This window comes from Balaenoptera physalus (assembly GCF_965194825.1).
Source record: "Balaenoptera physalus genome assembly, chromosome: 6".
Lineage (NCBI taxonomy): Eukaryota > Metazoa > Chordata > Mammalia > Artiodactyla > Balaenopteridae > Balaenoptera > Balaenoptera physalus.
This window is the reverse complement of record NC_138885.1, coordinates 93,277,801-93,303,323: the sequence shown is the minus strand read 5'-3', so window position 1 is coordinate 93,303,323 and position 25,523 is coordinate 93,277,801. Positions and strand designations below refer to the sequence as shown.

Sequence of the window (25,523 nt, the reverse complement as noted above, 5' to 3'; positions counted from 1 at the left end):
CTTTGGTAATATTTTTTAAGTCTTTGTTCATATACATCCTGAAGTATTTGAGAAGAGTCAGAATTTCTGTAAATTATTAACAATTAGCAAATAATAACAACTGTAATAATAATTATATATACACAAAGAAAACAAAATATGCAAAAATGTTTATTGGTAAACATAGGTGAGGCGTATAGGGTGTTCAATCTACTACTCTTGGGACTCTTCTATAAACTTGGGACTTTTTTCCCCCAATAAAAAGTTTTTAAAAATTAGAGAAATTACTAAAGATATTAATTTTAAATATAAAAATTCAAGGAAAAATATAGATTTAAGAACAAATTAAAGATGAGAACAAGAATATTAGATGGTAAGGTAAAAATAAGCATAAAGAGCAAAAGACAGCTTGGTTAATTTCAGTGATAAGATGTTCAGGCAGGAAAAAATACTCGGCAAAATCATTAATTTTACTTAAACTCCTAATTCAAAAGATAATTGCTTTCTTTGTTCAACTAAGAAGCTGTGCCTTTATTATAAGACACTCAGGTATTAATAAGAAGTAAAATTGAGTTTTAATTAAGCATGTTTCAATTTTGTTCAATTTTACATTGTATACTGGAAAGCTATTATGCATCTTCTAATGTATCAGGCACTAGACTAGGTACTGCAGTTAGAGAGTTTTTACTCTCAAAGAGTTTTTTCTAGGACAGAAGGAATAAATAGCCAATTATGATATGTGATGACTGAGGTTCCCTAAGAAAGGCACCTAATCCAACCTGGAAGGACAGGGAAAGCAGGTAGGCAAGGTTCTATGGGATCGGGGGAGGCTGCTGTAAGCATCAGAGTGTAAGCTGTCCAGGGAAATGGTGGGAAAGCGTTCCAAACAAAAGAAAAAACAGGAACACCAGTCAAATGGTAGCCAGAGCTAGGTCACAGCAACTTGCTGAAAAGACTTACTGAACTGCTTCTACAGATCAAGGGGCTCCCAACGGCTTATTAGAATGTATATTCTTACTGGTAAGACAAAATATCTCAACCCACTGAACCTGAAACTACAGAGCAAAGAAAGAGGGTTGCAGAAATGTTCAAGGAAATGCACCCATACTAATTTAAACATGACCTGTGGATTAAGCAGAAAGCAAGTAGAGACTGTATTCATTTCCTTTTTTTTTTTAAATTTTATATTAGAGCATAACTGATTAACAATGTTGTGTTAGTTTTTAATTTTATATTGGAGCATAGCTGATTAACAATGTTGTGTACAGCAAAGTGATTCAGTTATACATATACATGTACCTAGTCTTTTTCAAATTCTACTGTACAGCACAGGGAATGCTGCTCAATATTCTGTAATAACCAAAGTGGGAAAATAACTTGTATTCATTTTCTATACAATGTGCCCTAATCTCAGCAAGGTTACAGATTTTGAATAAATGCAGAGTTCTACAGAACTCTTCAGTTTAAAAAGTCACAATTTCAGAAAAGATTCATTACTTTTAATGAGTACAGACTCTGCATTTTCATTTCCGTAGTTGCAACTGGAGTATAACCCTCAAGGTAATTTCGAATCCCAAGCATCTACCCCAACAATGGGGCTCAGTTTCAAGAGTATCAGAACAGAAAACAAACTAAGTCCACCAGGAACATCTGGAATTCTAGAAACCAGCATGTAAATCCAAAAAACACTGCAAAGTGTATTTACTTGGTCTTGTAAAAGGATATTCTCCCACAAAGTGCTGAGATCAAGCAACCATCAGTGATGTAAATTTGAAGTCTAAATCAAGATGTACCTTAGCTGATTTTCAACTATCAGTATAAAGAATCTTTTAACTCTTTAAATGATTTTCTTTCTTCACTAGCCATAAAGCTTTAACTGTTCTGCTCATTCAATCCTTTGCAAATATTCCTTGAGTGTTTATTCCATCAGGTACAGTACTAAGTCCTGAGGATGAAAATATAGAAATGAACAAGCCAGACACAGTTCCTGCCTTCATGGGAGCACCATCTAATGAATATGAGAAACATTAAATAAATGACTAGACAAATATTTAATTAATTATAATTGTACTAATTTGCTATGACAGAAACTACACCTAACTGAGACGCATCATCAACTGGCTCTATGATTTTGGACTTTAGTTTCCTCATCTGTAAGACTAGGAGGTACAGCAAATGATCTCTTAAGATTTTTTTAATTAAAACTTTTTATAAATTTAAAAGTACAAAACTTTGCTTCCAGAGTCCCTTTGTCACGATATTTACATTTACAGACTCTACCAGCAATAGAATATAATCCCCATCTTGCAACACATGAAGATTTTTGGGCACAAAAATATAAGGTTGGATGGAAACTAAAGTAATCTTTACTGTAACAGATTTTTAAGTCCAAATTCCGTATATTAAATATATTGTGATGTTCTGAACTGACTATAAAGAGTAAGTGGGAGGGGAATTCCCTGCCGCTCCAGTGGTTAGGACTCTGCACTTTCACTGTTGGGGCCCAGGTTTGATCCCCGGTCGGGGAATTAAGCCACAGGCAAAAAAAAAAAAAAAAAGTAAGTGAGAGAAAAGTATGTGCATATATTATCTGTATGTATCGGAATTACTTTGGGTACTGTTTAAAATGCACATTCCCAAGCCTCAACCAAAACCTACTAGAGAATATCTGAAGGTCAAGCCTGGGGATCTGCACTCTTGATAAGCTTCCCACATAATGCTAATACACACTAATATTTTACGAATTTGAGCACAGAGTAGAACAAATAATATTATGAGAAGTGGTTTCAGAGTGAAACACTTCAAGATAAGAACTGTAATAATCCTACCTGTGTGGCCTTGTCCCGCATGCAAGGAGCAGCTTGCCCATGACCATCACGAGGCCAGTGCCCTGCAAGGTACGGAGCAGCAAGTGTATCCAGGGAGGAGGTACGGCGGATGATGCTAGAGGGGCTGGAGGAAGGCGGTCTTGCTTTGTCACCTAGAATTAAGACAAATACATTTATTCTAAAAATAGATTAGGAAGGAAACAAAGTAGAAACTATGTAGAGCTTCTCTAACTTAAATACAAAAAGTGAGTAATAAAAAGAATAAGCTATTGATTCACACAAACTTCGATGAATCTCCAGAGAGTTATACTGAGTAAAAATAGTCAATCTCAAATGGTTACCTGCTGTATGATTTCATTTGTACAACATTTTTGAAATGAGGAACTTTTAGAAATGGAAGAAAGATCAGTGGTTGCCAGGGGTCCACTAATAAGACAGGGGACGGAAGGTGAAGTGGCAGGAGAGAAGTAGGTGTTATAAAAGGGCAACATGTGGGACCCTGGTGATAGGGAACTATTCAGTATCTTCACTGTGGTGGTGAATATACAAACATACAAATGAGATTAAGCAGTATAGAATTCAACACACACAAATAAGTACAAGTAAAACTGAAGAAATCTGAATAAGAGCAGTGGATTGTACAATGTCAAAATACTATAGAGTTCTACAAAATGTTATCACTGGAGAAAAAAGGGCAAAGCGTACAAAAGATCTCCGCGTTATTTCTTACAACTACAATTATCTCTCCAAACAAAAAAATAGAAAATAAGACAAATGTATATCTATCCATTTAAAAAATGTTCATCTTGGTTTTAAGATTAAGTAGGTATAATATGTAAAATACTCATTTATCATTATACCACCTATACTCAAAAGGATATAAGGCAGCTAAGATAAAGTTACAGGTGAAATTCCATTTTAATTAGCACTGTAAGGCACATATCTTAATTTTTGTTACAATAAATAGACTGTAAGAAACCATACTAACCAGCCTATAGGAGCTATACTTAAAGCCACATATGCAAATATATTTTCCATTTCAAGCTACAGGATATGTATTTAGATATAAGCCAAAACTAAAAACAAAACAAAACAAAACAAAAAAAACTAGAGGTAATGGGAAGTTAAAGGTGATGTATAAAAAAACAGTCTCATATCTCCATTTTTTTCTTTTGGAAGGGAGAAGGCGATAGGCTTAGCTAATTTATGCTTTAAAAATTAAAAAATTAAGGGACTTCCCTGGCGGTCCAGTGGTTAAGACTCCGTGCTTCCACTGCAGGGGGCATGGATTCAATCCCTGGTTGGGGAACTAAGATCCCACATGCCGTGTGGCTCAGCCAAAATAATAATAATAATAATAAATTAAAATAAAAAATTAAGGGGTTTAAAAATATCAAACAAATATATGCGTGAGTAGGATTATATTATAATATTATCACTCTAGCTCTATATGATAACAAACACCTTGTTCTTCTTAAGGCCATATATGAAAACACTTTAAGACACCTCTCTTCTACTTATATTATTTCTTAATAAGGGTCTTATATAGTTACAAGTATAAAAGTTCAGTTGCTGGTTATGTGACCCAAATAACAAAAGATTCAATTCCGCCAAGATAATACTTTTAGCAGCTGTGTTGCTGATAATCATAAAAGTTGTTTCACAAGATGTGCCTCAGATACATAATTTGTTTTCAAAATTGCACAACTATTTCACTACAACAATGCCTAATTGTTTGAAATGCTAATCATCTCTGCATACAGTCTTCCTCTTATAGTTAAACACAAAATAAATACAATACATACCCATAAGTTCAAGGAAGCATATACCCACATTATTAACTGTGACAAGTGAAAAGCAATAAATATACATGTTCACGATTTTTCCTCTAACTAAGAAATTAATCTCTACTGTGATAGTCAGAAGAAGATTGTTCTTGGCCACAAAAAAAAAAAAAAAAAAAAGGCACACACACTATGTAAACTGGTGTATATTCATTAAAATCAAATTGTTAAAAGCTGTCTGACACTTTTCTTCCCTGACTATAACATTGCTTCAGTCACCCACCAAGTGCACTGATCAAATAGATCTTACTAACAGGTCTGATTCCATTTTCAAGATTTTAAATTATCCAAGTGCTGACTTTTCAACCAGGCCTCCTAAGACCATTAGATTTTCTATAACAAAATGGAGAACAGAAAAGTTATACATGGTCACATGTAAAAATACTAAACATTTTCTCTTTTGAACTCCCTTCATTTAGACATTTTTAAGGGTCTGTGAGCCAGCACTAAGCCCTAGAAATTGAAAAGATTAAGTTACAGCCTGCCATAAAGAACACAGAGTCTACATCTAGCTTGTCATCATTCCATTTCAATCCAAGTTCCCAAAATTGACAAGATTTGGTGCCTAATTATGAGGGAGTTTAAGGGAAGGGAGGGAGCCTCAAAGAGTCAAAGATGACTCAAAGAATCCCAACCTACATGAACAAAGGCTGTATTTACAAGGAAGTCCAGAGGAAGAAACTCTCTGACAGCTAACAAGATCCTTCATGATCTGGCTTCTCCAGCCTTCCTTTCTTGCCTGCACTGCCTCAAATCCTGATCACGCTGAACGGACTTGCAGTTCCCAACATGTGCCAGACCCTGCATGCCTACAGGCTTTTGCCTCTGCCTACATAATCCTCATATCCCTTTCCTGGGTTTGGCTAATTCATGTTTAATCTTTCAAACTTCAGTCTGGATGTCTGAACTGAAATTGAAAATTCAGTTCAAATGTTTCCTCTGGAAAATCTTCCTTGAACAGCCACTCAAACCCAAGAAATACATCAACATCTGGGTCAAAAGCCCTCCTGTGTGCTGCCATAGCACGGTTCACTGAAATGGTCTCTTGACTGTCCCAGTGCTCTAGGAGAGAGTGAGATTTTGAAGGGCAGGAATTTTACTTCCCCCCGCAATCGAATGATTAAAATAATACCTGACATATATGAAGAGAAGAGAATGACTTCTAATGTTTCTATCAGCAACGGCAGGTGCATGCAATAAATTCAGATACTCTTTTGTTAACCCAAAGTAAATCAACAAAAACTAATACTGCATGGTATCACTTATATGTATAATCTTTTTTCAAAAATCAAACTCATAGAAACAGAGAGTAGGAAAAATGATTGCCAGGGGTATGAGGAAAACAGGGAAAGGCTGATGAAAGGGTGTAAAGTTTCAGCTATAAGATGAATAAATAAGGTCTGAGGTGTAAATGTATAACATGGTGACTACAGTTGGTAACACTATATTATATAAGTGAAATCTGCAAAGAGAGTAGAACTTAAATGTTCTCTCACACAAACAAAAAAAGATAGATATGTGCGGTGATGGATGTGTTAATGAACTAGATGGGAGAAATCTTTTCACAGTGCTTACATATATTAAATCCTTATGAGGTATGCTTTATATATCTTACAATTTTATTTATCAATTATACCTAAACAAAGCTGAGAAAAAGTAAATCAAAACAAAAGAAGTTCAAACTTGACTTTGTTCTTTAAAAATCAAGTCTTAAAAGAAGTTAGCTACAGCCAGGTGTGGCATTAAAAATTTCAGTCAATGCCCTGGGCTCTGGAGTTCAGAACTCCCCAACTATCTGCACCAGTTCAGCTAGTTCCTGGGTAACTTCAATGGCAGTAGTAGAGCATCTCAAACCATGGCCCTTAGGTATTACATTACAAAGGTTCTACAGACCTTGTTAGATTTAGGTATTTGCAGAACTTGATCAGGTACTGGCTTAAAAGCTATATTTCTTGCTATCCACAAAGTCATTTAACAAGCAGAAGGGATAAACTAGACATATGCATTTGTTCGGAAAGGGGAAAAAAATCTTTCCTTCTTCATGTATAAAAAATGATAAATACTTAGTATATAGAAAACTAACAGTATTTAAAAACACACACACACACACAAAATCCCAATAGGCCACCACTCAAGAGATAACCATTTTAATGAGTATTTATTTTCCAGAAATCTGTCTACACTTACACAGACGTACAATTTTATATAAATGAGGTCCCATTAGGCATGCTATTACTTATTGTTGAGAAAGAAAAAGGGCATGTCGAGGACCTATTGCCACTGTAATAAATATGAATCTACAATACATCACCATTTTTAAAAATTTATTTTATTTATTTATTTATTTTGGCTGCGTTGGGTCTTCGTTGCTGCACGCCAGCTTTCTCTAGTTGCGGCGAGTGGGGTCTACTCTTTGTTGCGGTGCGCGGGCTTTTCATTGGCGGTGGCTTCTCTTGTTGAAGAGCACGGGCTCTAGGCGCGCGGGCTTCAGTAGCTGTGGCACGTGGGCTCAGTAGTTGTAGCTCGCGGGCTCTAGAGCACAGGCTCAGTAGCTGTGCCTCATGGGCTTAGTTGCTCCGTGGCATGTGGGATCTTCCCGGACCAGGGCTCGAACCCGTGTCCCCTGCACTGGAAGGCGGATTCCTAACCACTGCACCACTAGGGAAGTCCCCACATCACCATTTTTAATAGCTGAATAGTATCCTATTGAATGGATACATCATAACTTAATCCCATATTGATGGACATTTTCAGTGGCAGATATATATCCTTTTATGTTTACTTAATTATCTCAATTTTTTTTCCCAAAAGGATGTAGTTTATTCACATTCTGGCAAAAACATTTCAGGAACAAAATAAGTGGGTAAAAAGAAGAGCCAACTGGCAGACCACACACCCCCGCAGCCTGCCAGCTTCCTGTCATTTCCACATCAAATCTCTCTGAGGCATGTGAATCAGAACTTCTGGGGTCTTAGCTCTTCACAGGACACTTTTTGGATTTTTTTTTTAAGCCTAAAAGACAGTAGTCTGTCTCCATTCTTGTTCTTTGGAATTTTTCAGTCTTAAAGGAAACTCAAATTGGGGCACCCTTCTCTCATGTTAAAATATTCCAATCACACAAATATTACGAAGATAGCACCTCTTTGAACTGAGGGAGGGGGCTGCTGACAAATGGGGGTAGCAGAGAATTCTGAAAAACCGCAGTAGTAAGAGAAAAGCTGAGCTGTTTTCTTCATGTGTCTCTGATACCCACATGTGGTAGCTCCTCCATCCTCGGCAGCTGACAGGCCTGCCTCCCAGCCTCCTCAACCTTCACCACTTGATGTCTCGGCTGTTAGCAGGATGCTCTGGGCCCTGGTATGCGGTATGCAGGGCTTCCTGGACTCGGGGGGCAGTGAGTACCATCCAGCCACTCCTGGTACAGCTCCTGCACGTGGGCACTGGTCTCCGGGAGCCACACGGGGACGTCAGCGTGGATGCCTTTCATCTTCTGCAGCAGGGCCTTGTCTGTGCGCCCACCCTCAGTCTGGGCTTGACCAGATGCGTTAAGGCATCCCCCGGCACAGGCGAGGACCTCCACAAAGTGGAATGGGAACTTGCCCTTCTTAATTATCTCTTTATGAAAAAATTTCTAGACATCAAATTTTATATCCAAGGATATATACACATTAAAATTTTAAGTACTGCCAAACTGCCTTCCACCAGAAAGGATTTTGCCCTCACAAGAATACTCATTTGCCCACATTCTGAAGTATTTTTTTAATATATATATATATGTGTATATATATATATATATATATATATTTTTGGCTGTGTTGGGTCTGTTGCTGTGCGTGGGGCTTTCTCTAGTTGCAGCAAGCGGGGACTACTCTTCATTGCAGTGTGCAGGCTTCTCACTGCGGTGGCTTCTCTTGTTGTGGAGCACGGGCTCTAGGCACGCGGGCTCAGTAGTGTGGCATTGGCAGGCAGATTCGTAACCACTGCGCCACCAGGGAAGCCCCCTCTGAAGTATATTTTGTCAATTTTTTCCAATCTTCCCAAAGATTAAAAATACCATTTTATTTGCATTTCAATTATTGACTTCTATAATATTAATTTTACTGGCAATTTATATTTCTTTTATACATTACTAGTATTTTTAAAATATTAATCATAATCTTTTTTCCTAATCTTAAAGAGATCTTTCCTTCTGATGAAGAAAATGTTTTTGGCTGTGCTGTGTGGCTTGCAGGAGGGATCTTAGTTCCCCGACCAGGGATTGAGCTCAGGCCCTCCGCAGTGAAAGCACAGAGTCCCAGCCACTGGACCACCAGGGAATTCCCAAGAAACATTTAAATTGAGGGAGATTCCTTTGATTTCATTTTAGCTTCCTTTTCTTTTATTAAATTCTAGTAAAATTCAACGTAGCTGATTTTTATCTTAATTAGCACACACAGTATGATTAAATTCTTATAAAAGTATATGCCTATTCATCCACTGGCTAAACTTCCTCCTCCTACACACACACTTAAAATGTCTCTGGAAAGAAATATAAAAAACTGATGACAACGGCTACCTCCAGAAAGGGGAACTGGATGGCTGGCAGACAAAGAGGTACAAGGGAGATATTTCACTGTCTTTCTAATTATACCTTTTAAATTTTACATGTGAACTTATTACCTATATTTTAAAAACTCATATTCTTTGATTCAACAACTCTCTATCTAGGCATGTAAATAGAATAATTAAATGTGGAAAAGGGCTTTAAATTCAAAGACATTCATAACATTTGCAATAGTAAATACCATAAATCATATGTCCAAAATTGGAGGTCAAGGAAACGGATGGAAAATATATAATGGAATATTAAAGATATTAAAAACTATGTTTTGAAATGATAAACTTACATGACAACTTATTTATAATCTATTAAGGGAAATGTAGGAAAAAAGTATGTGTTTCCATAATTTATTTCTAACTTCGTATCTTCTTCGGTTATTTCCATGTTTCTTCTTCAGTTAACTTTTCAATTAAGTTTTCAATGAAACATTAACAGGTAACATAATGAATAACTGTTGCACGCACAGTAGTACCAAATTAATAAATTAACCCTAATAAGAACTAAATGATTAATTTAATCAAACTGATTTCCTTTAGACATGGTAACAAAAAAAGGTCTAGGCATTTAAAAATCTAATTTACAATAGCCAGGACATGGAAGCAACCTACATGTTCATCGACAGAGGAATGGATAAAGAAGATGTGGCACATATATACAATGGAATACTACTCAGCCATAAAAAAGAATGAAATAATGCCATTTTTAGCAACATGGATGGACCTAGAGATTGTCATACTGAGTGAAGTAAGGCAGACACAGAAAAGACAAATACCATATGATATTGCTTGTATGTGGAATCTTAAAAAAGTGTACAAATGAACTTATCTACAAAACAGAAATAGAGTTACAGATGTAGAAAACAAACTTATGGTTGCTGGGGGTAAGGGGGGGAGAGGGATAAATTGGAAGATTGAGATTGACATATACACACTAGTATATATAAAATAGATAACTAATAGGGACCTACTGTATAACACAGGGAACTCTACTCAATAATCTGTAATGGCCTATATGGGAAAAAGAATCTAAAAAAGAGTGGATATATGTATACGTATAACTGAGTCACTTTGCTGTACAGCAGAAACTAACACAACATTAAAAATCAACTACATGCCAACAAAATTTTTTTTAAAAATCTATTTAGCAATTATTTTTTTGTTAAACATGAGGTTTAATTTACATAAAATGAAATTAACCCTTTTTTAGTGTACAATTTTGAAGAGTTTTGAAAAATAAATAGCCATTTAATCACCATCACAATCAAGATCTAGAATATTGCCATTACCCTAAAATGATTCCTCATGCCCCTTTGATGTCAACCTCTCCACCCTTGGGCCGAGGTAAACTCTGACCTGCTCTCTTGTCAGAGGTAAGTTTTGCCTTTTTTAAAATGTCATATAAATGTAATCATATAGTATATACTCTTTTGTGTCTGACTTCTTTCACTCAGTACAATGCCTGTGAGATTCATCTTTTTGTGTATTAGCAGTTCATTCCTTTCTACTATTGCTGAAGAGTACTTCATTGAATGGAAATACATGATGGTTACTTTTATGTCAACTTGACCGGGCCATGGGGTGCCCAGATAGGTGGTTAAACATTATTCTGGGTGTGTCTGGGAGGGTGTTTCTGGATGAGACTAATATTTGAATTGCTGGACTAAGTAAAGGAGATTGCCCTCCCCAACATGTATAAGCCTCATCCAATCCACAGGAGACCTGAATAGAAAAAGGTTGGGTAAGGGAAAATCTGCTCTCTCCCTGCATGACTGCCTTCAAGCCAGGACACTGGTCTTCTGCCTTCAGACTCGGACTCAGACTCAGACTCAGCATCAGTTCTCCTGGTTCTCAGGCCTTTGGACTCAGACTGGAACTATACCACTGACACTTCTGGGTTTCCAGCTTGCAGGCTGCGGATGGTGGTACTTCTCAACCTCCATAACCACGTGAGCCAATTCCTTATAATAATTTCCTATCTATCTATCTATCTATCTATCTATCTATCTACCTACCTATCTAATGTGTCAATAGGATGTAAATATATATTGATATATATATGATATATACAATATATACTGTATATCCTATCAGTTATGTTTCTCTGGAGAACCCAGACAAATGCAATATACTACAATAGCCTGCTGATGGACATTCTTCCTGTGTTTCACTATTAAAAATAAAGCATTCCTGGACAAGTCTTTTTGTTGATATATGTTTCCATTTCTCTTGGAGAAACAGTGGAAATGCTGGGTCAAAGGATAGTAGGGTCTCACTTTTTATTTCACTGCCAAAATGTTTTCCAAACTGGTTGTACCATTTTACATTCCAACCAAGAGTACGTAAGAGTTGCAGTTACTCACACCCTCATCAACATTTAGTATTGTGAGGTTTTTTCCATTTTAGTTATTCTAGTAAATGTGTAAAGGTATCTCACTGTGGCTTTAATTTACATTTCTCCAATGACTAATGAGATTGAGCACTTTTAAGTGCTTTTTGGCCGTTCATATGTCTTCTTTGGTGAGGTGTCCGATCAAATCCATTGTCCCTTTTTAAATTTGGTGATTTGTCTCAAACTGGACTCATGTATTCTGGATGCAAGTCCTTTGTCAAATATATGTATGTGAGCATTTGTGCCTAGTCTGAGGTGTGTTTTAATTTTAATAATGTTTTCTGAAAAGCAATTTTTAATTTCAATGTTATACAATTTATCAACTACTTCTGTTAATAGTTTGTGTGTTAATAGTTCTTTGTGTCTTAAGAAATCTTTGCCTACCCCAAGATCAAGAAGATTTGCTCCTATGTTTTCTTCTAGACATTTACCAATTTTAGCTTTCAAATTTAGATCTTTGATCCATTTAGATTTCATTTTTGTGTATAGTTTGAGGAAAGGGCCAAAGATTATACCCTCTACCATCTGTTTCAGAACCATCTGTTGAACCTTTACTGAAATGTGTGGGCTATTTCTAGATGTTCTGTTCTACTGACCTCTCTGTTCACAGGCAGTATAGTATAAGCTTGCCAACTGTAATTATTATTTTTCACTATTGTTTTGACTATTTGCGTTTCATCATAAATTTTAGGTCTTTGCATTTTCATGTAAATTTTAGGTTTAATAGTAAAAAATATATTTATACATATTTTTTCGTATAAATTTTAGGACCAGAATGGCAGTTATGAGAGCTGAATCCTTGGTTTGTTCTGATTTTACGAGTGTAAGATGTTAGCTGTAGGTTTACATTACATTATACATTTATATATAATATAATAAAGCTGTCTTTCGTTCCAAAGTTCTCTTCTAGTCCTAGTTTCCTGAGAGTTTTTAACAGGAAAAGATGGTGAATTTTGTCAAATACATGTTCTGCATAAACTGAGATAATCATGGTTTTCCTTCTTTGCTCTTAGATAACAGGCTGAAATACAGTTGATTCTCATTCCTCATGGTAGTTATGTTCTATAAAGTTGTCGAGAACTCTGAAACAACTGCTCCTAGGAAAAATACAGGGTTAGACCCCTGCAAGCCTCTGATCACATTTTCATCAACCAATCAATACATAAACTTGTTTTATGTGTGTTTCTGTTTAAAGACACCTATTTAATATATATGACTGATTCATTAACATTGAAATCATGGCCAACAGCACTATAATTCAGGCCTGAACAAAATTTATCTAATGTATATTTTCTCCGTAAGACACGTAATCGTTTTCTTGTGTTTAGGAACACTAGACAGCACTTCAGCACTACAGTTGGAAGCCATTTTAAAGAAAAAAATCAACAAAAGGAAAAAATGAGAAAAATATGGCACTAAGTAGACTGTGAAAAGGGTACTTGTTTACAGTATGAGAGCTGAAAGAAGGCAGAGTGCTTTGTTCGACCCCACTTGAGAATGTAAACATTGGGCCACTCAAACTTCTCATGAATGTCTGTGAATGACTGCACAAATATCATGAGTTTTGATTTTGGAATTACAAATAAATTTTCACTAGTGGGAAAATTTTCAAATATGGATTTGCAAATAATAAGGATTGACTGTATATTGCTAGGTTTGGGGTTTTTTTTTTTACTGCTAAACCAAACTTGTACATTTGGCAGAAATTCCACTTAGTCGTGTTCTGTCGTCGTCATATTTACATTTATATTGCTGGATTCAACTTGCTGTATTTTGTTAAAGAGTTTTATATTTGTGTTCATGAAGGATATTGTCATGTACTTTTCTTACAATGTCTTTGTATGGCTTTGGCATTGGGGTAATAATACCTCATGAAATGAGTTGGGAAATGTTATCTTCTATTTTCTGGAAATGTTTAAGGGCAGTTAGTATTATTTATTTCTTAACAGTTTGATAGAATTCACCGTTGAAGCCACCTGGACTAGAATTTTCTTTATGAGAAGGTTTTAACTTATGAATTCAATTTCTTTAATAAATATAGGGATAAAGGGACATTCAGATTTTCTATTTTATCTTGTGTCAGCTTTGGTGGTCTCTTTTAAGGAATTTGTCTACTTCCTCTAAGTTGTTGAATTTACTGGCATAAAGTCCACAATGATCCTTTACTATGCTTTTAATTTATATAGTATCTATAGTAATATCTCCGCTTTCATTCCTGGCATTGGTAATTTGTATATTTTTTTCCTTTAATCAATTTAACTAAAGGCTTATCATTTTTATTTATCTTTTCAAAGAACCAGATTTTGATTTCACTGATTTCCTCTATTTAGCAGTTTTCTAAATTCACTGATCTCTGCTCTTATCTTTATTTCCTTCCTTCTACTTACCTTGGGTTTAATTTGCTCATCTTATTCTACCTTTTTAAGGTAGAAGCTTAGAAAATTATTGACTTTGGACTTTTCTTCCTTTCTAATATAAAGCATCTTTCAAAGCTATACATTTCCCTTAGCCATATCCCCCAAAATTTATGGTGTGTTTTCATTACCACTCAGTTCAAAATATTTTTGAATTTCTCTTGTGATTCTTTGCCCCTTGGATTATTTAGAAATGTTTTTTCAATTTCCAAATGTTTTAGAGAGTTTCCACGTATCTTTCTGTTATTGATTTCTAATTTCACTCTTTTGATAAGAGAACATATTCTATATGATTTCATTCCTATTAAAGTTAATAAGACTCATTTTATGTCTCAGCATATGGTTTATCTTAGTGAATGTTCCATGTGCAGTGGAAAAGAATGTGTACTGTGCTGTTGCTGAGTGCTCTAAAAATGCAAATTAGGTTATATTTGTTGATAATGTTGCTTAAGTCTTCTAAATGCTTACTAATTTTCTGTCTACCTGTACTATTAGTTCTGGGAAAGGAATGTTGACCTCCATTTCATGAATTTTGAAGCTTACTAATGAAAGCATACTCTTAGAATATACCTTCTTGATGAATTGACCCCCTTGTCATTATGAAATGTCCTTTTTCCCCTTATTTTTAAGTCTACTTTAAATAGTAATCAGTACTGCAGCCTTCTTATGTTCAGTTTTGTACAGTGCATGTTTTTCCATCATTTTACTTTTAACCTACCTGTTTCTTTATAGTCTTTAGCCCACATATTTGGATCTTGCTCTTTGCTAAATCCAGTCTGACAATCTGCATTTTTATTAAAGTGCTTAGACCACTTAATATTGATATAGTCATACCAATCTACCATCCTGCTATTTTCTATTTGTCCCACCTGTTTTATGTTCTTTTTCCCTCTTTTCCTAAATAATTTTGGCTTGAGTATTTTTAGTGACTCATATACTCTATTGATACATTAGCTATACTTCTTTTACTTTTTGCTTGGTTGCTCTAGGGTTTCACAAAGTGCATCTTATCACAGTCTACCTTCAAATAAAATTATATCACTTTACATATAACATAAGACCCTTAGGACTGCGATGTTTTCATTGCTGCCTCCTGTCCTTTGAGCTACTGCTGTCATATATTTTATGTATACATTTAATATTAATATATGTTGTTACTATTTAGCTTTAAGCAATTATCTTCTAAATAAAGCAAATGATGACAAAAAAGTCTTTTATTTACTCATTTACTATTTCTGGTGTTCTTTATTCCCTTGCGTAAATCCAAGTTTTTATCTGTTATCATCTTCCTTCCACATGAAGAACTGCCTTTAATATTTCTTGTAGTTCAAATTTGTTGGCAAAGAATTCTCTCAGATTTTGATGTGTGAAAAAGTATTTGGCCTTCATTTTGAGGGATATTTTTGCTGGGTATAAAATTCTATCTGGGTTTACAGTTTTATCTTTTAGTACTTTAACGATGTCATTCCATTATGTTCTGTAATATATTATTGATATTTCAAGCAAGAAATCTGCTATCATTTTCTGTTCATCTGTAATAAAATACTTTTTTCTAGCTGCTTTAAAATTTTTTTTTTCTCTAACACTGGTTTTCAGCCATTTAACTATGATGTGCCTTAGTATGGTCATCTTTGTGTTTATTCTGCTTGAAATTATTGAACCCCTTGGATCGGTAAGTTTACAGTATTTATAAAGATAGGAAATTTTTCAGTCACTATCACTTAAAGCTTTTTTTTTTTTTTTTGTCCCTCCCCCTTCTTCTGGGAGTAGAATTACACCCACACTGTCTCCTAGATCACAAAAGTTCTGTACAGTTTTTCTTTTTTAGTTGTTCTTTTCTCTGTGTTTAATTTTTGGGTAGTTTCTTGCTATATCTTCAAGTTCACTGATCTTTTCTTCATCAGATAAGAAACTGCTGTTATCTCCTGTTAATCACAATCAGTGAATTTTTCATTTATTGTGTTTCTCATCTCTGCAAATTCCATTCAGTTTTTAATATTTTCATTTTCTTCTCATTACATTCATATTTTCTTTTAAATCTCTGAGCATTCTGAGCACATTTATAATGCCCATTTAAAAGTTTTTGTCTGCTAAGTCCATCATCTTTGTTATTCTTAGCCTGTTTTCGCTGCCTTAAGTTCTCCTGGTGTTCACATTTTCCTGATTCTAGTAATTTTGTATTGCATGCTGTACACAGTGTTATACATTTAAGTGTCTGGATTTTGTTATTTTCTTTTAAAGATTGTTGAGCTTTGTTTTGAAAGTCAGTTAAGTAATTTGTGGATCAGCTTGATCTTTGAAGTTTGCTATAAGTTTTAGGACAGATTGGGGGTAGACATTACTTCAGGCTAGTTTAGTCCTACTACTAAAGCATGGACATTTGGGGGTCTCCACTGAACATACTGGATGGTCAAAAAAGGTCTCACCACTCTGGTCAGTGCTTGAGCAACTCCCCACCTCTAGAAATTTCTCAACTTGTGGCTCCTCAGGCAACCCCTGCCCAGCTTCAGAGAGTTCCATTCTATATACACACATTCTACACACTTTTTTAGCAAAGGCTAAAGGAAACCCCTATGCAGATTTCTAGCTTTTTTCTACTGAGCTTCCTCTTCTCTGAAACTCTGTGCAGCAGTTTTCAGCCACTTCAACCTCTCTGAACTACAGTCTCTATCTCCCCAATTAAACAAGACACCATGCCCTGAGATACCCCCTGCCTGCACCATGATCTGAAATGTGTCTTTTAGCAGAAATCCAGGGCAATTATAGCACTCACCTTACCTGTTTCCTTTTTCTTAGGAATCACATTCCCACATTGCCTGTTGTCCAATATCTAAAAATAGCTATTTGATATCCTGTGTCCAATTTTCTAATTGTTTACCGTAAGAGGTTAAGTTCAGAAACTGTTTCTCCTCATGGCAAGAAGTAGAAGTCATTTCATGTCCAAGTAATCAAACTTTAAACTCAAGTGATTCCTGATGTATCATCCAGGACTATAAACAAATCTTTTGCTTAGCGAGTTGTTTTATGCATGGAACAGTTTTTGATGCATATAGAATTACAAAAATAATGAGGAAAAAATGAAAATGAAAAATAATAAAGAAAAAATGAAAAACCTAAATAAAACTAGCAATTGTTGAGCAATTAATATATATCAGGCATTGTGCTAATTGCTACCATGTATTACCTCATTTAAACTATACAATAATGCTCTGAGATAGAGATACTCAATTCACTGATTCAATAAATCTTTATTAAGTACCCGTTATGAGCCCAGACTCTTCTAGGTACTGGTGATATAGTAGTGAACACAAAAGTCAAAATGCACAATCTTTAGGAGTTTATTATTAATCCCATCCTCTAGATGAGGAAACTGAGGTTTAGAAAAGTTAAGTAACTTACTACCATTACACAGTAAGAGCCAGAGCCAAGACGTGAGTGTAGATCTCTTTAAAACTAGACTGGCAGTCCCTCCAATCAGGAAACTTGCACAACCCTCTTAGATAGCTTCATCCACCAGAGAGCAGACAGCAGAAGCAAGAAGAACTACAATCCTACAGCCTGTGGAACAGAAACCACATTCACAGAAAGACAGACAAGATGAAAAGGCAGAGGGCTATGTACCAGATGAAGGAACAAGATAAAACCCCAGATAAACAACTAAATGAATGGGAGATAGGCAACCTTCCAGAAAAAGAATTCAGAATAATGATAGTGAAGATGATCCAGGAACTCGGAAAAAGAATGGAGGCAAAGATCAAGAAGATGCAAGATACGTTTAACAAAGACCTAGAGGAATTAAAGAACAAACAAACAGAGATGAACAATACAATAACTGAAATGAAAACTACACTAGAAGGAATCAATAGCAGAATAACTGAGGCAGAAGAACGGATAAGTGACCTGGAAGACAGAATGGTGGAATTCACTGCTGTGGAACAGAATAAAGAAAAAAGAATGAAAAGAAATGAAGACAGCCTAAGAGACCTCTGGGACAACATTAAATGCAACAACATTCACATTATAGGGGTCCCAGAAGGAGAAGAGAGAGAGAAAGCACCCAAGAAAATATTTGAAGAGATTATAGTTGAAAACTTCCCTAACATGGGAAAGGAAATAGCCACCCAAGTCCAGGAAGCACAGAGAGTCCCATACAGGATAAACCCAAGAAGAAACACGCCAAGACATACAGTAATCAAACTGGCAAAAATTAAAGACAAAGAAAAATTATTGAAAGCAGCAAGGGGAAAAGGACAAGTAACATACAAGGGAACTCCCATAAGGTTAACAGCTGATTTCTCAGCAGAAACTCTACAAGCCAGAAGGGAGTGGCATGACATACTTAAAGTGATGAAAGGGAAGAACCTACAACCAAGATTACTCTACCCTGCAAGGATCTCATTCAGATTCGAAGGAGAAATCAAAAGCTTTACAGACAAGCAAAAGCTAAGAGAATTCAGCACCACCAAACCCCTCTACAACAAATGCTAAAGGAACTTCTCTAAGTGGGAAACAAAAGAGAAGAAAAGGACCTACAAAAACAAACCTAGAACAATTAAGAAAATGGTCATAGGAACATACATATCGATAATTACCTTAAACGCAAATGGATTAAATGCTCCAACCAAAAGACACAGGCTTGCTGTGTGGATACAAAAACAAGACCCATCTATATGCTGTCTACAAGAGACCCACTTCAGACATAGGGACACATACAGACTGAAAGTGAGGGGATGGAAAAAGATATTACACGCAAATGGAAATCAAAAGAAAGCTGGAATAGCAATGCTCATATCAGATAAAATACTTTAAAATAAAGAATGTTATAAGAGACAAGGAAGGACACTACATAATGATGAAGGGATCAACCCAAGAAGAAGATATAACAAATATAAATATATATGCACCCAACATAGGAGCACCTAATACATAAGACAACTTTTAACAGCTATAAAAGAGGAAATCCACAGTAACACAATAATAGTGGGGGACTTTAACACCTCACTTACACCAATGGACAGATCATCCAAAATGAAAATAAATAAGGAAACAGAAGCTTTAAATGACACAATAGACCAGAGAGATTTAACTGATATTTATAGGACATTCCATCCAAAAACAGCAGATTACACTTTCTTCTCAAGTGCGCACAGGACATTCTCCAGGATAGATCACATCTTGGGTCACAAATCAAGCCTCAGTAAATTTAAGAAAATTGAAATCATATCAAGCATCTTTTCTGACCATAATGCTATGAGATTAGAAATGAATTACAGGGAAAAAAACGTAAAAAACACAAACACATGGAGGCTAAACAATATGTTACTAAATAACCAAGAGATCACTGAAGAAATCAAAGAGGAAATCAAAAAATACCTAGAGACAAATGACAATGAAAACACGACGATCGAAAACCTATGGGATGCAGCAAAAGCAGTTCTAAGAGGGAAGTTTATAGTTATACAAGCCTACCTCAAGAAACAAGAAAAATCTCAAATAAACAATCTAACCTTAAACCTAAAGGAACTAGAGAAAGAAGAACAAACAAAATCCAAAGTTAGCAGAAGGAAAGAAATCATAAAGATCAGAGCAGAAATAAATGAAACAGAAACAAAGAAAACAATAGCACAGATCAATAAAACTAAAAGCTGGTTCTTTGAGAAGATAAACAAAATTGATAAATCATTAGCCAGACTCATCAAGAAAAAGAGGGAGAGGACTCAAATCAATAAAATTAGAAATGAAAAAGGAGAAGTTACAATGGACACCACAGAAATACAAAGCATCCTAAGAGACTACTACAAGCAACTCTATGCCAGTAATAAAATGGACAACCTGGAAGAAATGGACAAATTCTTAGAAAGGTAAAACCTTCCCAGACTGAATCAGGAAGAAACAGAAAATATGAACAGACCAATCACAAGTAATGAAATTGAAACTGTGATTAAAAATCTTCCAACAAACAAAAGTCCAGGACCAGATGGCTTCACAGGTGCATTCTATCAAACATTTAGAGAAGAGCTAATACCCATCCTTCTCAAACTCTTCCAAGAAACTGCAGAGGAAGGAACACTCCCAAACTCATTCTATGAAGCCACCATCACCCTGATACCTAAACCAGACAAAGATACCACATAAAAAGAAAATTACAGACCAATATCACTGATGAATATAGATGCAAAAATCCTCAACAAAATACTAGCAAACAGAATCCAACAACACATTAAAAGGATCATACACCATGATCAAGAGGGATTTATCCCAGGGATGCAAGGATTCTTCAGTATATGTAAACCAATCAATGTAATAAACCATGTTAACAAATTGAAGAATAAAAACCATATGATCATCTCAATTGCCGCAGAAAAAGCTTTTGACAAAATTCAACACCCATTTATGATAAAAACTCTCCAGAAAGTGGGCATAGAGGGAACCTACCTCAACATAATAAAGCTCATATACGAAAAAAAAAAAAACTAGACTGTGAGCAAGAGCTAAACTATCACACTGAAAGGTATCTCACAGAACTCACAGCCTAGTGAGAAATAAAGATAAGTACATACAACATAGTAGATAAATACTAGACGATAGGACCTAATCAAACGTATAAGCTTTTGCACAGCAAAGGAAACCATAAGCAAAACAAAAAGATAACCTATGGACTGGGAGAAAATATTTGCAAACAATGTGACTGACAAGGGCTTAATTTCCAAAATATACAAACAGCTCATACAAACTCAACAACCAAAATAAAAAAAAAAAAAAACCTTAATCACAAAATGGACAGAAGACCTAAATAGATATTTCTTCTAAGAAGACATACAGATGGCCAAAAGGTACATGAAAAGATGCTCAACAACGCTAATTATTAGAGAAATGCAAATCAAAGTACAATGAGGTATCACCTCACACTGGTCAGAATGACCATCATTAAAAAGTCTACAAATAACAAACACTGGAGAGGGTGTGGAGAAAAGGGAACGCTCCTACACTGTTGGTGAGAACGAAAGTTGGTGCAGTCACTATGGAAAACAGTATGGAGATTCATTAAAAAACTAAAATAGAGTTACTATATGATCCAGCAATCCCACTCCCGAGCACATATCCAGAGAAAACTATGATTTGAAAGGTACATGCACCCCAATGTTCATAGCAGCACTACTTAAAATAGCTAAGACATGGAAGCAACCTAAACGTCCATCGAAAGATGAATGGGTAAAGAAGATGTGGTATATATACACAATACTACTACTACTCAGCCATAAAAAAGAATGAAATAATGTCATTTGCAGCAACATGGATGGACCTAGAGATTATCATACTAAGTGAAGTCAGAAAGAGAAAGACAAATACCATATGGTATCACTTATATGTGAAATCTAAAATATCACACAAATGAACTTATTCACAAAACAGAAACAGACCCATAGACACAGAAAACAAACTTACAGTTACCAAAGGGGAGAGGAGGTGGGGGAGGGATAAATTAGGAGTTTGGGATTAGATACAAACTACTATATATAAAATAGATAAGCAACAAAGTCCTGTTGTACAGCACAGGAAACTATATTCAATATCCTGTAATAAACCATAATGGAAAAGAATATGAAAATATATATACACATATAGATATATGTGTAACTGAATCACTTTGCTGTACACCAGAAACGAACACATTGTAAATCAAATATTACTTCAATTAAAAAAAAAAAAATACGAGAAGAGTGGTAGGTCCACAGTGTTAAGAGGTCACAGGGCACCTCACACATTTTGCTGTAAGCAGCACAAAGAAACCTGTTGGCACCTTCAACACTTTGCTGAGAAATCTCCTTAGCGAGATCACCCAGTTCATTAGGCACAGTTCCTACTTTCCACACTACTAATGTCAAGAGTGTTGCTAAGTTTCTGTCTCAACATAACAAGGATCCGCCTTCCTCCAGTTTCAACAATACCTTTCTCATTTCCTTTTGAGCCCTCACCTACAGCTTCCTCAAAGTCCAAATTTATAGTCTGTTCAAGGCAATTTCTCCATCATCATCGACAAAATTTTCCAACCTCCACCCACTGCCTGGTTCCAAAGTCACTCCCACATCTTTACATATTTGTTATGGCAGCACCCACTTGGAGGTACCAAAATCTGCCAGATAAGCCATTAAGTTTTAAAGTAATTTGTTAACACAACAAACATTATCTCACAGGTTCTGTGGGTCAGAAATCCAGCTGTGATTTTAACTGGGTGTCTCTGACTCAGGGTCTCTCACAAGGATGCAATCAAGGCATCAGCTGGGGCTGCAGTTACCAAGGCTCAAGTAGAGGAGGATCTGCTTCCAAGCTCATTCATACAGCTAAGAGCAGAGCTCAGGTCCTTGCTGGATACTGTTAGCAAGAGACATCAAGTTTCTTGCCACTTGAGCCTCCCTATAGGACTACTAAAATATAGCAAGTTGCTACCCCAACAAACAGATCACGTGAGTGAGGAAGAGCAAGGTGCAAATGAAAATCTTTTGGTAACCTAATCTCAGAAGTGACATCCCATCACTTTTGCTGTATTCTTTCGTTAGAATTGAGTTACTAGGTCCAGCTCACACTCAAGGTGAGGATATTATACAAGGGCAGAAAAACGAAGAAGTAGGACCAACTGGGAGCCACCTCAGAGGCTGCCTACCTACAAGAGGTCTTACCTATAAGATGTCTGACCATGGTACTAGTGATCACAAATTAGGATACCCAAGGGGAGAGGAAACATCTAGAAGAGCAGAGGTTTTGTGAAAAAGGTGGCATTTGATCCAACTCTTAAAAATGGGAATTTGATAGTAATGGAACAAGGAAATGACATGCCAAAAGAACAAAAAAGAATGGTGAAATACAGCTTTAGGACCTAAATGTACATTATAATGGCTGAAACAAAAGGACCAAGCAACATGACCATGAATTGACCAGAGAAGGTCTTGAATGCTCTGCCAAGTATTTTATCCTGAAGGCAATAAGGGAAATGACATAATCAGATTTGCATTTTAGAAGAAATTTTTTGACAGCAGTATGGATGTAAAAGAAACTGAGTCAGGAAGACCTATCAAGTGACTATTGCAATAATCCAAGTAAGCAAGGCAACCAGAATCAACAAACATGAAATATTTCAGAGCTACTCAAGAGGTCGGCAGTACTGGGTCCTCTTAGGGGTGTCTATGTGTGCTGCGTTCATGTTGAAGGGAGGGGGACCAAAAGTGCAGCAGAATGGATAGAGTTCGGAGTTTGCAACTATACATATTCTGTTCAAATCCAACTCCATCCGTTGTACTGCCAACTGGTTAAGTTCCTTAACTGTTCTAAACCTCTCTTAGTGCACCTGTAAAATAAACAGGGTTGTTATGAGGACTAAGTGAGAATGTTTATGTACAGAGCCCAGACACAGTAAATATCATCTAGCATTATGATGACTTCCCCAAGTTTCAGGCTTAGGCAACCAGGATATAATTCAGTTTTGAACTCACTGAGTTTGATACAGCTGTAGGATATTAAATTGAGACTTAATAGACAGTTTTACACTCTAGTGTGTGCATAAGAATGTATCTAGAGTTCTGTGCCAGAAGCAGAAATTTAGAAGTGATCTGTGTATAAACAGGTTAAAGCCATTGATGCATAAACAATTGATGAAGCATAAGAGAAGTGGGTACTGAATGGAATCTTAGGAAACAAGAACATTTCAGGGTGTTGCAAAGAGAAATTTGGGGAAAAGGCTGCCTCTGGATTGCTATGAGGATCAAATAGAAAAAAAAAATACATAAAACACCTAGCATGTAGAGGACACTGTACTCCCTTTCAAGAGCCATGTCAGTAAAGTCAACAGGCAGAAGTCACACCGTATAGTCTGAAGCATGAATAGGAAGTGAGAAGTTAGACATGACTCTTTAAAGAAGCTTCCTCATGAAGGAATAGAAAGTAAAAGCTTTAAGAAATGGAGTAGAAGGTATAATTGGTCTTTAATTCATCACCCTAAAGCAGGCACTAGCAACTTTTTTACACTAAATTCAAGTCCAAACCAAACAGTAAGAGGAAATGCTTTGTACTGAAGCAAGGACTTAGCCCTCCAGCATTCACAACATCAGCCAGCTGTAACCAAAGTTCATGCTACCTTAGTTCATAAGCATGCCAAGGCTCCTTTCTGGGCTTCCATTGCAGTCTTACACATTTCTTGCAAACAATTTTTTAAAAAAACTAAAATAAACAGATCCTTTTGTAACCAATAAACACTTGTTAATATCAGTCTTCAAAGAGCGACAATAAAGGACTAAAATACAAAAAGCAAACAGAACTTAAGTTTTACTCAGCCATAAAAAAGAACAAAATAATGCCATTTGCAGCAACATGGATGGACCTAGAGACTGTCATACTGAATGAAGTAAGTCAGACACAGAAGACAAATATCATATGATATCACTTATATGTGGAATCTAAAAAAAAAGGGTACAAATGAACTTATTTACAAAACAGAAGTAGAGTCATGGATGTAGGAAATAAACTTATGGTTACCAGGGGATAAGGGCAGGGGGTAGGGATTAATTGGGAGATTGGGATTGACATATACACACTACTATATATAAAATAGATAACTGGGCTTCCTGGTGGTGCAGTGGTTAAGAATACGCCTGCCAATGCAGGGAACACGGGTTCGAGCCCTGGTCCTGGAAGATTCCACATGCCGCAGAGCAACTAAGCCTGTGCGCCACAACTACTGAGCCTGCGCTCTAGAGCCCTTGAGCCACAACTACTGAGCCCATGTGCTGCAACTACTGAAGCCCACGTGCCTAGAGCCCGTGCTCCACAAGAGAAGCCACCGCAATGAGAAGCCCGTGCACTGCAACGAAGAGTAGACCCCGCTCACCACAACTAGAGAAAGCTCGCAAGCAGCAGTGAAGACCCAACACACCCAAAAATAAATAAATAAATAAATAAATAATTTTTAAAAATAAAAATAAAAAAATAAAATAGATAACTAATGAGAACCTGCTGTATAGCACAGGAAACTCTACTCAATACTCTGTGACGGCCTATATGGGAACAGAATCCAAACAAAAAAAAAAGTGCATATATGTATGTGTATAACTGACTCACTTTGCTGTACACCTGAAACTAACACAACACTGTAAATCAGCTATACTCCATAAAAATTTTTTTTAAAAAAGAATTTAAGTTTCATATTTCAAAAGGTACTTGGAATTTTAATACCAATCAGTATATACATGTTTTATTTGTTAACATCCACACCATTAGCTTCAATTCTCTATCCCTTGCTTAAGACATTACTTTAGAACTGCCTGCCATATATGTCTAAAGAGGTGAGCTACAAAGCAATTCTAAACCTATCATTTCTATTACCTTCTCTATTCATCCTTTTGTGTTTTGCCTACCTTCTATGGCATTCACTCAATAAACATTTATTGAATATCTATTACAGAGAAAGGTCCCTGCTATT

General features: G+C 36.0%; 1 protein-coding gene across 5 annotated transcripts in view; it reads right to left on the bottom strand.

Annotated features, from left to right (window-relative positions):
- The window catches only part of FAM117B (family with sequence similarity 117 member B), an 84,638-nt gene that overhangs the window by 36,002 nt on the left and 23,113 nt on the right, over nucleotides 1–25,523 (bottom strand). For all 5 annotated transcript variants that reach the window (XR_014265180.1, XM_082467095.1, XM_082467096.1 and 2 more), the window contains exon 2: nucleotides 2,808–2,959. Coding sequence is in view for 4 of the 5 variants with exons in the window: in XM_082467095.1 (XP_082323221.1) it covers nucleotides 2,808–2,959 (152 nt within the window). In the remaining variant the exon portion in view is untranslated. The remainder of the gene's footprint in view (nucleotides 1–2,807; nucleotides 2,960–25,523) is intronic.